Source organism: Artibeus jamaicensis, unplaced genomic scaffold (assembly GCF_021234435.1).
Source record: "Artibeus jamaicensis isolate MK-2021 breed Jamaican fruit bat unplaced genomic scaffold, CSHL_Jam_final contig_3126, whole genome shotgun sequence".
Classification (NCBI taxonomy): domain Eukaryota; kingdom Metazoa; phylum Chordata; class Mammalia; order Chiroptera; family Phyllostomidae; genus Artibeus; species Artibeus jamaicensis.
The window spans coordinates 685,065-699,142 of NW_026521723.1; the positions used below are offsets into that span (position 1 = coordinate 685,065).

At 42.0% G+C, this 14,078-nt stretch overlaps 2 protein-coding genes across 3 annotated transcripts in view; both read left to right on the forward strand.

The window, feature by feature from the left end:
• Window positions 1–3,241, forward strand: part of NXPE3 (neurexophilin and PC-esterase domain family member 3) — a 37,269-nt gene extending 34,028 nt beyond the window's left edge. For both annotated transcript variants that reach the window (XM_037142727.2, XM_037142726.2), the window contains one exon: window positions 646–3,241. In XM_037142727.2, the coding sequence (XP_036998622.1) occupies window positions 646–1,196 (551 nt within the window). In that variant the 3' untranslated portion in view covers window positions 1,197–3,241. The remainder of the gene's footprint in view (window positions 1–645) is intronic.
• Window positions 3,242–6,238: 2,997 nt separating this feature from the next.
• Window positions 6,239–14,078, forward strand: part of NFKBIZ (NFKB inhibitor zeta) — a 36,191-nt gene continuing 28,351 nt past the window's right edge. Inside the window, exon 1 of the mRNA XM_037142729.2 lies at window positions 6,239–6,499. The gene's annotated coding sequence lies outside the window, so the exon portion shown is untranslated. The remainder of the gene's footprint in view (window positions 6,500–14,078) is intronic.

Consider the following 14,078-nt stretch of genomic DNA (forward strand, 5'->3'; position numbering starts at 1 on the left):
CATAAAGGGGAGGGAGAAGAGAATTCTAACTTGTGCTGCTATCTTTGTTATTCTTGCGACAGAGCTAGAAGTTCTCTAAGATACTAACATGATTTTCCATCCATAGGGTGAAATTGAAAGTCAAAAGAACAGAGTTGCTCCTTTCTTTGGCTTTATAGCAAAACGAGGTATTTAGTTATACAATAGCAAAAAGAGGTATTTGATGACTATATGTGTTCTTTAAAAAGCAGAAATTATAGCCCTTGACCTGGAATAAATATTTATCTGTTACAGCAATAATGTATAAATGTTCAATTGTTTTTTAGATACTTAACAGTCAGTGCAAACAGGAAGATTTCTTGCACTAACAGAGATAGATTATTTTGCTTCTAAGGCATAGACATAGGTGTAGAATCTATCACTGGTATTATTAGTTGTAATGTTATGTTTATGGAGTGATTTAAATAATAGCTATGTTAGAATCAAGGCCCATTGAGGCAAAGCAGGCCAAAATGCAGTGAACCTAGGTATTCCCTTTACATTTGTATAGTATCTTTTTGTTGTACTTTTATTTTAAAAACTTTTTGAAGCCACCAAGTAGAGAATAATCAAAGTATATGTGCTTGATTTGAACATTTTTATGAATTTGAGTCTTCCTTATTTCAGATTTAATGGAGTTTAACTTGGGTAGTCCCAAGAATGTGGGTCCCTTCCTTGCAGTGGACCAGAAGCACAACATCCTGCTCAAATACCGCTGCCATGGTCCACCCATCCGCTTCACAACCGTCTTTAGTAGCGAGCTCCATTATGTGGCGAACGAGCTGAATGGTATCGTGGGAGGGAAGAACACCGTGGTTGCCATTGCCGTGTGGTCGCATTTCAGCACCTTCCCCTTGGAAGTGTATATCCGGCGGCTCAGGAACATCCGTCGAGCGGTGGTCCAGCTCTTGGATCGGAGCCCTAAGACTGTAGTAGTTATTCGGACAGCCAATGCCCAAGAGCTGGGGCCTGAGGTGAGCCTTTTCAACAGTGACTGGTACAACTTTCAGCTGGACACCATCCTTCGGAAGATGTTCTCAGGGGTTGGAGTATATCTTGTTGATGCCTGGGAGATGACCCTGGCCCATTATCTACCCCACAAGCTCCATCCAGATGAAGTTATTGTGAAGAACCAACTAGACATGTTCTTGTCCTTTGTGTGCCCCTTGGAGACCTAGCCTGCCCTGAAGGGAGCTGGAGGAATCACTTTCAGTGACCTTTGCCATCACCTGCATTACAGAAGGTTTATGGATGGCCCTGTGGGGAGATGGCCACCACGGATATATAAAGTTTCAGAAAGGGCTGGACTTTATATAATGACTTGTAAGCAGCTTAGAAAATGCAGGTTACATTATGTCTACCTATAGGATGTTTTCCAGTCTGGACTTAGCCATTAACAACATTCACACACTGTATTGTCCTGTCAACCAAAGATGCAAATAAGTGTGTTTGAACTAATTTCTCCTGGGAGGGGAGATTACTGTGCTAAAAAGTGTGAAAAATGCTCTGACCTAAATGGAAGGGACAAATTTGCCTGGCAGTGGAGTGTTTGTAGCTTATCTGACAGAGGAAATTGAGCACATCTGCATGAACAGCACAGTCGGTCCCTCTTCAGCCGGGTGGACTAACGAGGCTTCTATTCAGTGATTCCTGTAACACGCTGAAGACTGCCACGTCTGTTTCCCTTGATAATCCACTTTTTCTGAATTACTTGAAAAGACCAGTGTCCTTGCTCAGAATTTTTGCCGAGAAATTTACAATGTCCTGCTTTTATCTAGAAAAGAAGCAAAAGGGAGATAGGAAAACAGTGTGTGCGAAATCTCAGTATTCAATTGACATTTGGGTTATTTTATTTAGTTAGTTCCTCTAAATTTTACATTGTGACTACTTATGCTAAAAAAACCACTTTGGAACTGGAAGAGTAAAATCTATACACGGAAATTTATTTTTGTGCTTTGAAGTTTGAGGGTTTTAAAAACTGACTTTTATGTAAAGAGTGTTACCGTGACTATAAATTTGTAAACATCGTTTTCATCTATTTCAATTGTTTCTTTTTTGGTTGTTATTTTAGTTAATGGTGAAATAGCAGCAGATGTTAGACCTTGGTCCTTGAATTTGGCTAAGAAAATAATTCAGAGCCAAGGAACTCAAATATAGGTGAAAGTTTATTTAGAAAGTCACTTTTGAAAGTCATTTTCTGTTTATTTAGAAAGAAGAAATGAGTCAAGGAAGAAGCAAGCCAGCTGGGCTGCTTTGACTCAGGAAACAAGTTACAGAGGCAGAAGAAGGGCCCTTGGAGCTTAGGAGGAAGAAAGGCAAAGAAAGTGCACCTGGGGGAAAGGGAGAAGGAAAAGGAGAGTGTGCTTCTGAGAGAGAGAGAGAGAGCCTTATTGGGTTCTTGTCTTGAGGGTTTTTATCTGGAGGTCTCAAAGGAGGATCTCAGTAGAATACTCATCAGCTTTCCATGTATGCCTTTTCAGGATCAAGGTCTTTACCGATTGGTCGGCCAGGGCAGGGGGTCTTTAGTCATTGCAGTTAGTCCTGAGGTCAGCAAGGGCATCACTTGGCCTTGCTGCTTTTCTGTGCCTGGAGTAGAAACATAACGGAGGCCTAGACATTACCTCTAGTTTGACCAGAACTCTGTCTCTGTGGTCAGGAGACCTGAGGCTTTGTTCCTAAGATCACTTGATGTGAGTCAGAACCTGAGTCTTGAGGGCTTAATGCTCAAGGGAGCATTCATGCAAGGGCTTGTGTAGGAGCTGAATGAGACTATTCTCCGGCCTCCTTGTTCCTCCTTGTCCTTCCTCTGAGGGGGTCTACCACATGACTACAGGCATGCCAGGGGACGAAAGGCCAGGGGAGGGTCCTGCCCGCCATATGAAAGGTCACATGACCAGACACATGCTAGAGGAGAAGAAGTTCACTCTGTGGCGAGTTTCACCCTACATTACTTGTCCTTCCAGTTTTGTCCTGGTGACCTTCCATACCTGGCCTGTCATTCCTACTCTGCTCACACCTGTCTAACTGCCTACTGTGTTGTTTTCAATAGCATACCAAAATTAGAAATTAAAATCTCATTGGAAATTAAAGTTAGATATTGAACTCTATGATGAGTATTTCTTGATTTGGGCATAAGGTACATATAGTTCTCTCCTGCTTGGGAATCAAAAGCTGCTATTCCTATTGGCTATCTTCAAATAAAGTGTACTTGAATAAATTTAAATGAGTTTAAGTTAATTTGGGGCCATTTAGTACTTTTTTTTTTTTGAGACACAATAGATTGTAGTCTAGTTTTAGTTACCCTAAATGGACATGTGAAAAAAACTGGGGAGGCTTTAGAGATAAAGACAGATGCTTAAAGCATGCCTTGCCTATTATTTTAGGGGCTTTTCCCGTAACAATTAACTCTGATCATGATCCAATAGTGTAGGTCATATTTAACTTCATTTTATAGATGAGGAACTTGAGTTGGGATTTGAACTAAGTACGGTATGAGAGAGCCCGTAGCACTTCTCCCCACAACTTGTTGGACTTTTGTAAAGAGAAATTTTCTTGTTTTGGAAGAAGTTTTGAGCATTTCCTCAAGGATTGCTGGAGGAGGCTGAGTCATCCTCTTCCCTGGAGAATTTCAAGGAGAGAGTAGACACTGCTTGTTTGTGTAAATGATTACTTGTGACCTTGTCCAGTTCCTGTGATTTTTTTTAATTTAGTGACATAAGGTCCCAGAGATTGGATGACACAGTTTCTTGAAGTATTCTCAGTCATCTGTCTTCCTTCTAATTTGTCTTTTTTACTCTCTGGTGTGGACATTAAAAAAAATGCGTAAGTATAGAATTTGAAATATTATCTAAGTCTTTCTTAGAATAATTACAGTATATTTTAATTTCTTCTGAAAAGCATATTTTAGGCCAGTACCATACGGTTGTGAATATTAGCATGCCAGTCAAGTAATATAGTTTTAAATATATATTTTTCATTATAAATGGAACCAATTAAATTTTTTTATCTTTCAATTACAGTTGACATACAATATTATATTAGTTTCAGGGTAACAACCTAGTGATTAGATATTTCTATAACTTATGAGTGATTACCCCTGGAAGTCAAGTGCCCCCCTGACTCCTTATGCGGTTATTCCAATATCACTGACTATATTCCCTATGCTGTACTTTACATCCCCGTGATGTTTTTCATCATGATTTTTAAAAACTAAAATCTAGAATCCATACTTCTATGGTCTGAACTCAGTGACCATTACCATTTTGGTATATTTTCTTACCGGTTTTTTTTTAACCACATACTTGTAATCACAGAATATGTAATATGTATCTGTGTTTTCTTAACATACAGAATTTTTCTGTGTTAAATAGTCTCCATAACTTAATTATAAAAGTTAGCCCAAGAGTTCAACTAATGATGTTATTATTTATATAAGTTGGCCATTATAACCATTATAGTTGTACATTTAGGTCTATCATAAAATATTAAAACAGTGTTTCATAGACAGTTTAGTTGGGTTAACATAGGGATTTTATTTTGTACCTGGTAGCATGCATTTTATCTAGGGGCTCTGCTCAGATTCTAGAACTCAAATGACTGATTTGACACAATTTGTGAGAGGGAAAATTCCTAAGGCCCTTCTATGCAAATTAGATTTTAAAAGATGTCATCCTGTTACCAGTAACCTTTCTTTGGCAAATACAAAAAAAGACCTTGGGTGTTCTCGTACGATCCATTTACCATTCTGAACAGCCATCATTTTATTAAAAACCACTGGCTGACAGTTCCTGGCTTCGCATACGAAGTTTCAGATTGCCATATTTGAGTTCTTGACCAGACTACATATGGTGAGCCTTTACACCTCCATGTGTCACATGCTGGAGGCGATCCTGTTTCTGGCCTTATTGAAGGAAATAGCAATTACTGAGAGGTACAGGAAAATAAACATCCAAGGGAAACCACAAGACACCCCCCCAAAAAAAACAACTGCTCAACATTATCTTTGTGGGTCTAGGAAATTCAGCTTCTCAGCATTACCTAGTCACTATGCCAGAAATTCCATGTTATTCTGTTGTGTTAAGCACATCCTCCCAAGTGTTTATGACCACAGTATATTCTCAGTGCACTTAGGATGCCTGACTCCTCAGTGTGCAACAAATAAGATTGCCAAGATTCTCTTTTCCTCTGAAAACGAGACCACAGTCCAAGGGTCCAAGGGCAGGGCTTGGTAGGGTACAGAAAGTAGAAGGGCATAGAATGCACCAACGTCAGCCTAACCTTGCCTTTAAAGTGTACTTACATTTTAACTTTCTGAAAGTGTGAACTTAAGTGTATTATATTTTGCTTTTTAATACTCTGCGTTAAATGAGAGGATGTTAGGCTTCTTAGAAGAAGGACCTTCTGGTATTTAGCTCTAAATTCCCATTCCTACTGAAGACCAGGCATTTGCTGTCTTAATACAAAGCTGGACTGGAGGACTGCTGGTGCGGGTGGGGCAGAGTGGGGGGGGGGGGCGGGAAGCAGTGAGGAGATTGCAGGAGAATGTCCCAGAGGGAAAAAAGCCACAGGGAAATCAAATGCCATAGGAAAAATCCTTTCAGTATTGTGCAGTGATTCATTCTCTTTAAATTCACCCACTCTGCCTGCCCCCCCCCCATCCTGAAAGCAGCTCGATCTTCAGGTTATAGGACCACTGCTTTATTTGTCTCAGATTTCATGACCCATAGTTTGTCAATAAAGGCACATGATAGCGATACTTACTGATTGCAGAAGCTGTGTTGCAGTTAGTCCCCACTACACACACACTCACACAGAGGCCATAGAGAAACATTGAAATAAGAGAAGGTGAATCTAATGAGGCAACGCTAATGCCCGGCCATGGATTTATTGAGACATTTTAAAAAGGCATCCCTAAGAAAAAAGTTTTGTTTCTGATTCCTCTGCGTGGTTCCAGTCCAGATCTTGAAGCCTGCCCTCGAGGGGAATGTCCAAGACTCGAGCTAGTACCTTTTCGGCCTGGGAATTTCCAGTGTGCAGAAAAAAATCCACGAACCCAGTCCTGGCTGCCCCCTCCCTGCCTCCTCTGCCCCTCCTTTGTACCCACGCAGTTCTTTTAAGGGAGAGTTTGACCGTACTCTGTGTTTTAGAGAACAGCTCCTTAGCTTCCCCCACCCTAACTCCTACTTCAGCACCCCTCCACCCCCCACCCCCACCCCCGCCTCTGTTGAGGGAGTGAACCGAAAGCGAACACTATAAAGAGGGGCAGGAGAGGGGCTGCTCTCCTCTTGCCACGAGGTCAGACGCCGAGATCTTAGGGAAAAAGGCTGCTTAACTGCTGCTGCTTATCATGTAACCTCAAAAGGAAACTGACCGGTCGTCTTTTCTCATGCTCTCACGTACTTGGGGCATTATCGCTGATTACAGCTGGAAGCAATTGATTTGTATGTACATATTTGAATGACCTGACTCTTCAAACACAGAGGTATATTTTTATTATTTGATATTTAGTATGAATAAGGATCTTAAATGCTAAGTTTCTACCCCCCCCCCCCCCCCCCGCGTCTTTTCCCCATATACAGAGGTTTTCCTTTGGAGTATTTCTGATATCTTGATCATCATCTTTGTTTGGGGGCAAAATATTGGGGGGCAGCTTTTTGGGGAAAGAAAACCCAGGATGTTTTTATAGTTTGGTAATGTCTATGAATCGTTTCTGTTTGCCTTGAAGGCCCCCGGACAGACTAAGATGCTGATGGAGAGGACGATGGGTTAAATGATGAAAAGTAGCATAAATATAATGTAACAATTTATCTTGAGTCGGTGATAACTCAAGGTAGAAATCTCTCAGGAGGTCCGAATGTGGGTTGAGAGGTATACTTTCTCACAAAGAGGGGCATAAAATTACTTCTTTATAAAAAAGTCTGTACCTGAGTAGATGGAAATGTTTTACATCATGTCCTCATTAATTCTTGTATTACCTCTGTAATAGTAAAGACAAATATTGTAAGACCATTTTATGAACAAGAGAGAGCTAAAATTTAATGGCTTTGTGGGACCCCCCTCCCCTGCAGATAAATAACAATTGTATGAAGTATTTTAAGGGATTTTGTGCAAGTAAAAGGACATTTCTAGGCAGTATGGGTCAAGGATTCTCTCCACAAGGATAAGTGAACTGGCTTTTGTGGGTTGGGGGTGTCCCAAAGAAGATGACATTTAATATGTAAATTTTAAGTTCTGGGTAATATATATTCCCCTACTGTAAATCTGGCATCTGAAAAACTATATCATCTGTTCAGGTGGAGTATTTTGGGGGGGTTTCTTACAGTTCGTTTTTAGACAAGAAAAGGAGAAAAATTTCTTAAACTTACTCACTGCCCTCAGTAATGCTTGATAGCCCTCTTTGGTATAGCTCAGTGGATTGAACGCGGGCCTGCGAACCAAAGGATCACAGTTCGATTCCCAGTCAGGGCACATTCTTGGGTTGCAGGCAAGTTCCCATCAGGGGACACACAAGAGGCAACCATACATTGAAAAAAAGAATGCCTGATAGAGGGGGAGAATCAGCCACACAGATCATGTGAACGTGCTGATGACCCTGACATCTTTTTATGTGGCTTCCGAGCACAGTGTATGGCCCACTGTCTCTCTCCATTATAACATCTTGCATAGGCTAAAGACACAGTTGGGCAGGGTCCAGGTGAGGAGCCCTGAGCCAATCGAAGAGCCAGTCTGGTATGAGTTAGCACAAGAAATCAGTATGCCACACATAATATTAAGGATCTGATAGCATCCTTCCCACTGTGGAAGAGATGACCGGGGTCAGCCTAATGTAGTTGTCTACATAGAGACTTTTGCTCACTGAGGAAATGGAGGCAAACATTTCTCATTCTACTTTGTCCTGAAAGCTGTCCTGCTCTCAGAAGTTGAAGAGCGAAGGACAGAACTACCAAGCGAAAAGATTTTATAACCGTTGAGAGCCACGCTGAATTGCTCTGGAGAAAACCATTTCCTTTTGGCTCATGGCTGACACTGATTTGGCCGTTTCTTGATCCCCAGCCCCACCCCCCACTCCCCCAGGTTAACAGAAGATCAGGAGACAGAAACACCTTTGGGCTTTCTTGGCCTGATGCTGAACTCTCAGGGGTGAGCAAGGTGGATATTTCCAGGTGTTACTTGGGCCTGGGCTGATGTAGTCGTATGGAAATGGGCCGTGGGATGGTTTCTGCTATTTCTAAGATTCTTAGATCTCTTCAATGATTCAATTTTTGAAGTTGCCTCAAAGTTACTATGAAGTTTACTCACAGGTATTATACTGTGATTTCTTGTGAACTAAGATTTTTTGTAGTGATTTAGCATCTTTTTAATCAATTTGAATTTCCACTCTTTTCCGTGAGAGGAGGACACATGAATAACACATCTCAGAGGGGAATTCGGCTCTCTGCTGACGGTTTCGGGGTTATGTAATCTTGAGCAGACTCAGAGAGCATTATGCCCCTACAGTTTCCTTGAAGGTGCTCATTGGAGCTAGCATGGCTGGTTTCTGAGTAAAGCACTTCCTGTTCCTTTCGTTTGGGACCATCTGTGACATAAAATGCTTTCCTTCCAGACTTAGTGGGTGACAATATTTTATGCTCCTTGGAGAAGTTAAAGGATAAGGAATGAACTTTTATTAAACACTTATTTGGGGAGTCGACCAGCAAGAGCCCATTTAACCCTCGTAATAGCATGTGAAGTAGTTGTAATTAGTATCTTTTATGGGTGAGGAAATTGAGACTTAGAGAGTTTGGGCAGTAGGTTCAAGGTCGCCCAGATAGTAAGTGGCAGAGCTTGGATTTGACTCTGAGAGGGTTTGTCTCTGTAGCGAATGCCTTTGCCACCAGGCCACTGGGCTATTTGTAGGGGTACAATGGAGAGAGGTCAGCATTTGTCCAGGGCTCTGATTTCCTTAGGGTCCTTCCCTTTGCCTAGCTCACAACTGGCTACAACCAACCCCCTGTTCAGATTTAACCGATAAAGTTTTAGGTAATAACCACCTAACCCTTGACATTTTAAGGAGACTGCAGGAAAATCTTTCATTCCTCAGAGTGAAGCTATATGGTGGAATTGATGGGAGTGTTTAGGCTCATGTTTGGGGACAGGCAGCCTCTTGGCTTATGAAGCCATTTTTGGACACAACAACTGGGGTTATAAAAAGAGGATTCCTGCTGCTGGGTCACCTTGCTCCTCTCAGGACATCTCTTGTGCTTGAAAGCTAAGGCTTGGCAGAGCATTCCTTGTCACACCCCTGGCAAAGGGCCCACAGCTGCTGCATCTGGAGAGAGAAGCTGTGGGCACTCACTCACTCACCTGTCCTCTACCATCCCCGCTGTTGCAGGGTTAACTTCTTTCAGAGGTAGACCTGGGTAGAAATTTTTATGCTTTGTATCCTTTGTGGGTTTTTTTTTTCGCTGTTTTTAATTTCACATGATTCTTTTTTAGTTTGCATTTTTCATGGGCTCTTTAGTACAAGGTGAGTGGAGTAATAATTTTACTTGCATGCTTAAAAAGTAAAATTCTCTGGGGAATAAAGGAACAATTTCAATATTTGTCTTCCAAGGCAATGCTTCTCAAATTTAAATGTGCATGAGAATTAATTGTAGATCTTTTGAACTAGAGATGTTTCAATAGGTCTCAAGTGGAACCTGTAATTCTGCATTGTTAGCAAGTTCCCGCATGATGCTGATGTTGCTGGCCCAAGTCCACCCTTTGAGATGCACAATTATAAGGCTTCTTAAGTTCCAGGTCATGAGAAAAATTGTGGAGTTCTTCTTCTGTAAAACCTACATATGTCATTTTACCCTATAGGACAGTGATTTTCAACCAATGTGCCACAAAATTTTCAGGGACACTGACTTTTTTAAAAGCTACATTTTATTGTTTATGCTATTATAGTTGTCCTAATTTTTCTCCCTTCCCCCCTCCAACCCCCCCTGCAACTCCCTCAGGTAATCCCCACACCATTGTCTTTGTTCATGGGTCCTGCATATATGTTCTTTGGCTACTCTGTTCCCTATACTGTACTTTATATCCCCATGACTGGTTGCATTCTGTAACTACCAATATCCCGTAATCCCTTCACCTTTCTCAGCCATCTCCCTGATCCATCTGACAACCATCAAAACCTTCTCTATATCTATGATTCTGTTTCTGTTCTGCTTATTTGTTTATTTTGTCTTTTAGAATCAATGGTTGATAGATATGGATTTATTGACATTTTATTGTTTATATTTTTGATCTTAAAAAAGACCCTTTAGCATTTTATATAATACTGGTTTGGTGATGATGAACTTCTTTAGCTTTTTCTTGTCTGGTAAACTCTTTATCTGTCCTTTAATTGTAAACAGTAGTTTTGCTGGGTAGAGTAATTTTAATTATAGGTTCTTGCTTTTTGTCACTTTGAATATTTCTTGCCAATTGTTTCTAGCCTGCAAAGTCTCTTTTGAGAAATCAGTTGATAATATGGGGAATCCCATGCAGGTAACTAATAGCTTTTCTCTTGCTACTTTTAAGATTCCCTCTTCGTCTTTAACCTTTTGCATTTTAATTATGTTGTGCCTTGGAGTGGGCCTCTTTGCATCTATCTTGTTTGGACTCTGTAATTCCTAGACTTGCCTATTTCCTTCACCAAATTAGGGAAGCATTAGCTATAGAGTGGTCTGCAGATGGCTGCTACTTTTGCTGAGCTTGGAGGTGCCCAGGCAGGGCCAAGCTGTGAACCAAGGCTGACTACTGCTGGGCCTGGGGCAACTTAGCAAGAGGTATGGGGCCCGCTGAAGCCAGATACTGCTTGTTTGAGAGAATTTAGGAAAATCTAAAGCATGAGCCAAGACGAGCCATTCATATGGAAAAGCCACTGGAAATAGCTTGGGTGGGTTTGAAAGTTAGGTGGGGTAGGGTCTCAAGGAATTATCACAGTGGGGCAACCAGTGTGAAGCAGATTGATAGAGACTTAGATGTGGCGCCTACTGCCAGCTCTGTGGCTCTGTTGGGGGAGGGCTCAAGAAAGGGAACAGTGGCCTCTGCCAGCACTTCTGCCTGGGAGAAAGCTGCCCCCCAGCTTTTGTCCTGATGCCAGACAATTCATTTCCTCCCCATATGTCTCTGATGACTTTCAATCTGCTGGCCCCGTGCTGGAGCTCAGAGGGAGTGAGTCCAAGTGAGTCTGTCCGTAGACTCCTTAAGAGCAAATGCCTGAGACTCTAACACTCTGTCTTCCACAGCCTCAGTCCCCACTGGTTTTTATAGCCAGAAGTTATGGGGACTTAATATTCCTGGCACTGGAACCCTGCACCGGGGGGCCTGTTGTGGGGCTGGACCCCTTGCCTCTGAGATATCCTTCCCTCACCACACATAGGTGTGGGACCAGCCCATTCCACATCACTGCCCCTCCTACCAATCTCCATGTGGTTTCTTCTTTAATTCTGTAGTTGTAGGACTTCCACTCAGCTCAGAGGTTCTGAATGATGATCGTTCTGTAGTTTAGTTGTAATTTTGATGTAGTTGTGCAAGATGGTGAGTTGTATATACCTCCCCCCCCCCCCATTTGACTGGAAGTCTGGTACTGACTTCCTTTCCCTTAGATTGTCAGATGGAAAAAACACAACAACAGACAACATAACAATAGCCATTTAGTGTGAATGAATCTAAACTATGCCTATTTTTACTGTCAGATTGGCAAAAAATATATTTCTGATGTGCCACGGGATTTTAGTCATTGGTTTATGTGTGCCATGAGATAAAAAAGGTTGAACGTGGCTGATGTAGGGAAATAAATTGTGCCATGGTTCCATTCAACAACACTGGTAATGCTACATTCTCTGTATGTGACCCCAAATACCTGAATCAAACTTTTCCAAATTTTCTTAATCCCCTAGATATTATATGCATACAATGACAATTTCCAGATATTTGAAGACATTAAAAATTAATTTCTCATTTTTTTAGGTGTTTATCAGAGTGCAGACATTTAATGTTGGCATAAGACTTTTAAACACATTTTAGCGTTGGTTACTATGTGTGCACCCCAAGTCCTCTGATTATTTCAGTCAAATTTGCTGTTTGTCGTGCACCTGTTTTTTCAGAGTACCTAATCTCGTATGTCATGCCTTGTCAAAGAGGGTTGTATTGTCCCCAAGGGAAAAACTGGTTCTTGGGGTGAAGTCCCTTAGAGGGAGGTTACGATAGTCTGTGACTATCTAAAGGCCACGGAACGTTAATGGTTGTATATAGTATCTGTGGTTTTAAACTTTTATCAGGGGACAGTGTTGAAAAAAATTCTGAAACGTCTTCCTAGGGGGCAAGATAACAAAGCAAGGTTGGGACACACAGCTGCCGGTGCTCTGCACACAGCTGTTCCACTGAGGTCGGACAGGTTTGCGCTGGCTGGCGTGTCTGGGTGTCTTGCCTGTGTCTGCATTGTCATGGGCGTTTGAAATACTCACTCCCAGAAGAGGATGATTCTTTTCATATATTTTTTTGAGAAATATTTTCTTCTGTTACATGCTTAACAGTGTTTAATATTTTAAGAAATTGTGGTAAAATATAGATAACAAAATTGATCATTTTAACTGTTTTTAAGCGTTTTAATGACATAGTTCAATGTCATTAAATAGAGTCACATTGTTGAGCGCCTGTCATTGCTAGTCATCTTCAGACATTTTTCATCTCAATCTGAAACTCCATATCCATTAAAAACTGCGTCCCCACCGCTCTCTCCCCAAGCTCTTGGCAACCACCACTCTACCTTCTATCTACGAATCTGATGACTCTAGTTACGTCATAAAAGTGGAATCCTACAGTATTTGTGACTGGCTTATTTCATGGGCATAATGTCCTCAAGGTTCACCTTAGTAGCACATATCAGACAGAACTTTCCTCCTCTGTAAGGGTGAATAATTCCCCATTGTATGTGTACGTGCCCATTTCGTGTGACCTTTCATCCCTCGAAGGACACCTGGGCTGCGTTCACCTCCGGCTGTTGTGAGCGGTGCTGCCGGTGAGCATGGGTGCCCAGGGGTCTGTTTGAGCCCCCGCTTTCAGTTCTTTCAGGTCTGTGCCTAGAAGTGGAATTGCTACATCAGATAGTAGTTCCACGAATTGCCATGTCATTTTCTATAGTTTTAAGATTTTATTTATTTATCTTTAGAGGGGAAGGGAAGGAGCAAGGGAGAGAAATATCAATGTGTGGTTGCCTTTCATGCGTCCCCTGCTGGGAACTGGCCTGCAGGGAACCGGCCTGCAACCCCAGTATGTGCCCTGACTGGGAATCGAACCGCAATTGTCTGGTTCGCAGGCCTGCGCTCAATCCACTGAGCTACACCAGCCAGGGCTGTTTGTTTTATTTCATTTTGTGTAGTGTTTGGCAGAGTGCAGTGAGAAGATGTGTACACCATGAAGCATGACAGGAAGGGGTCTGAAGTTCGGAGTAGATAGTCTGCTGCATGTTCAGCACCACAACTATTAAAACAAATTAACCTCCCCTATAGGCTCACCCTTCTGTGTCTGCAAGGTACCATGTGCACACTTACAGATAAGTGCATCACTGGAGATAAGTCCTTGGAGAATCACTGAGGTCATGAACTTACAATATATGGGTCAGATCTTTTTGGAAATGTGGACCATCTGCCATGCAATGCCACATTTAGAAGAAACCTAGAGAGGCTTGTGGGAGGTTTCAAAAGGGCAGAGCTGCAAAGGTGGCCCACAGATGTGAACGAGGAGGAACTAACACCTGGAGGATAGGAGCTGTTTAAGTTCGGACAATCGCCCTTCTTTTCCTCTCCTCTACCTCTTTCCTCATCTCTGTAGGGTAAGCAGGTGGTCACTGTGCAAGTGTTGGTTGAACGAATAGCCGAGAAGGGGAAAACAAGTGAAAGAATTGTTTATTTTCTAATCTCTGAAAAGGTATTTTGAAGACTGCAAGAGCTTTCAATTTTATGCCTCTATTAGGGGTAAAGGAGGTGGGTTTAATCAGGGGGGTGGAAGACAAGGCTGCCCGATCCATCCTGGGCGTCCCCAGCATCATC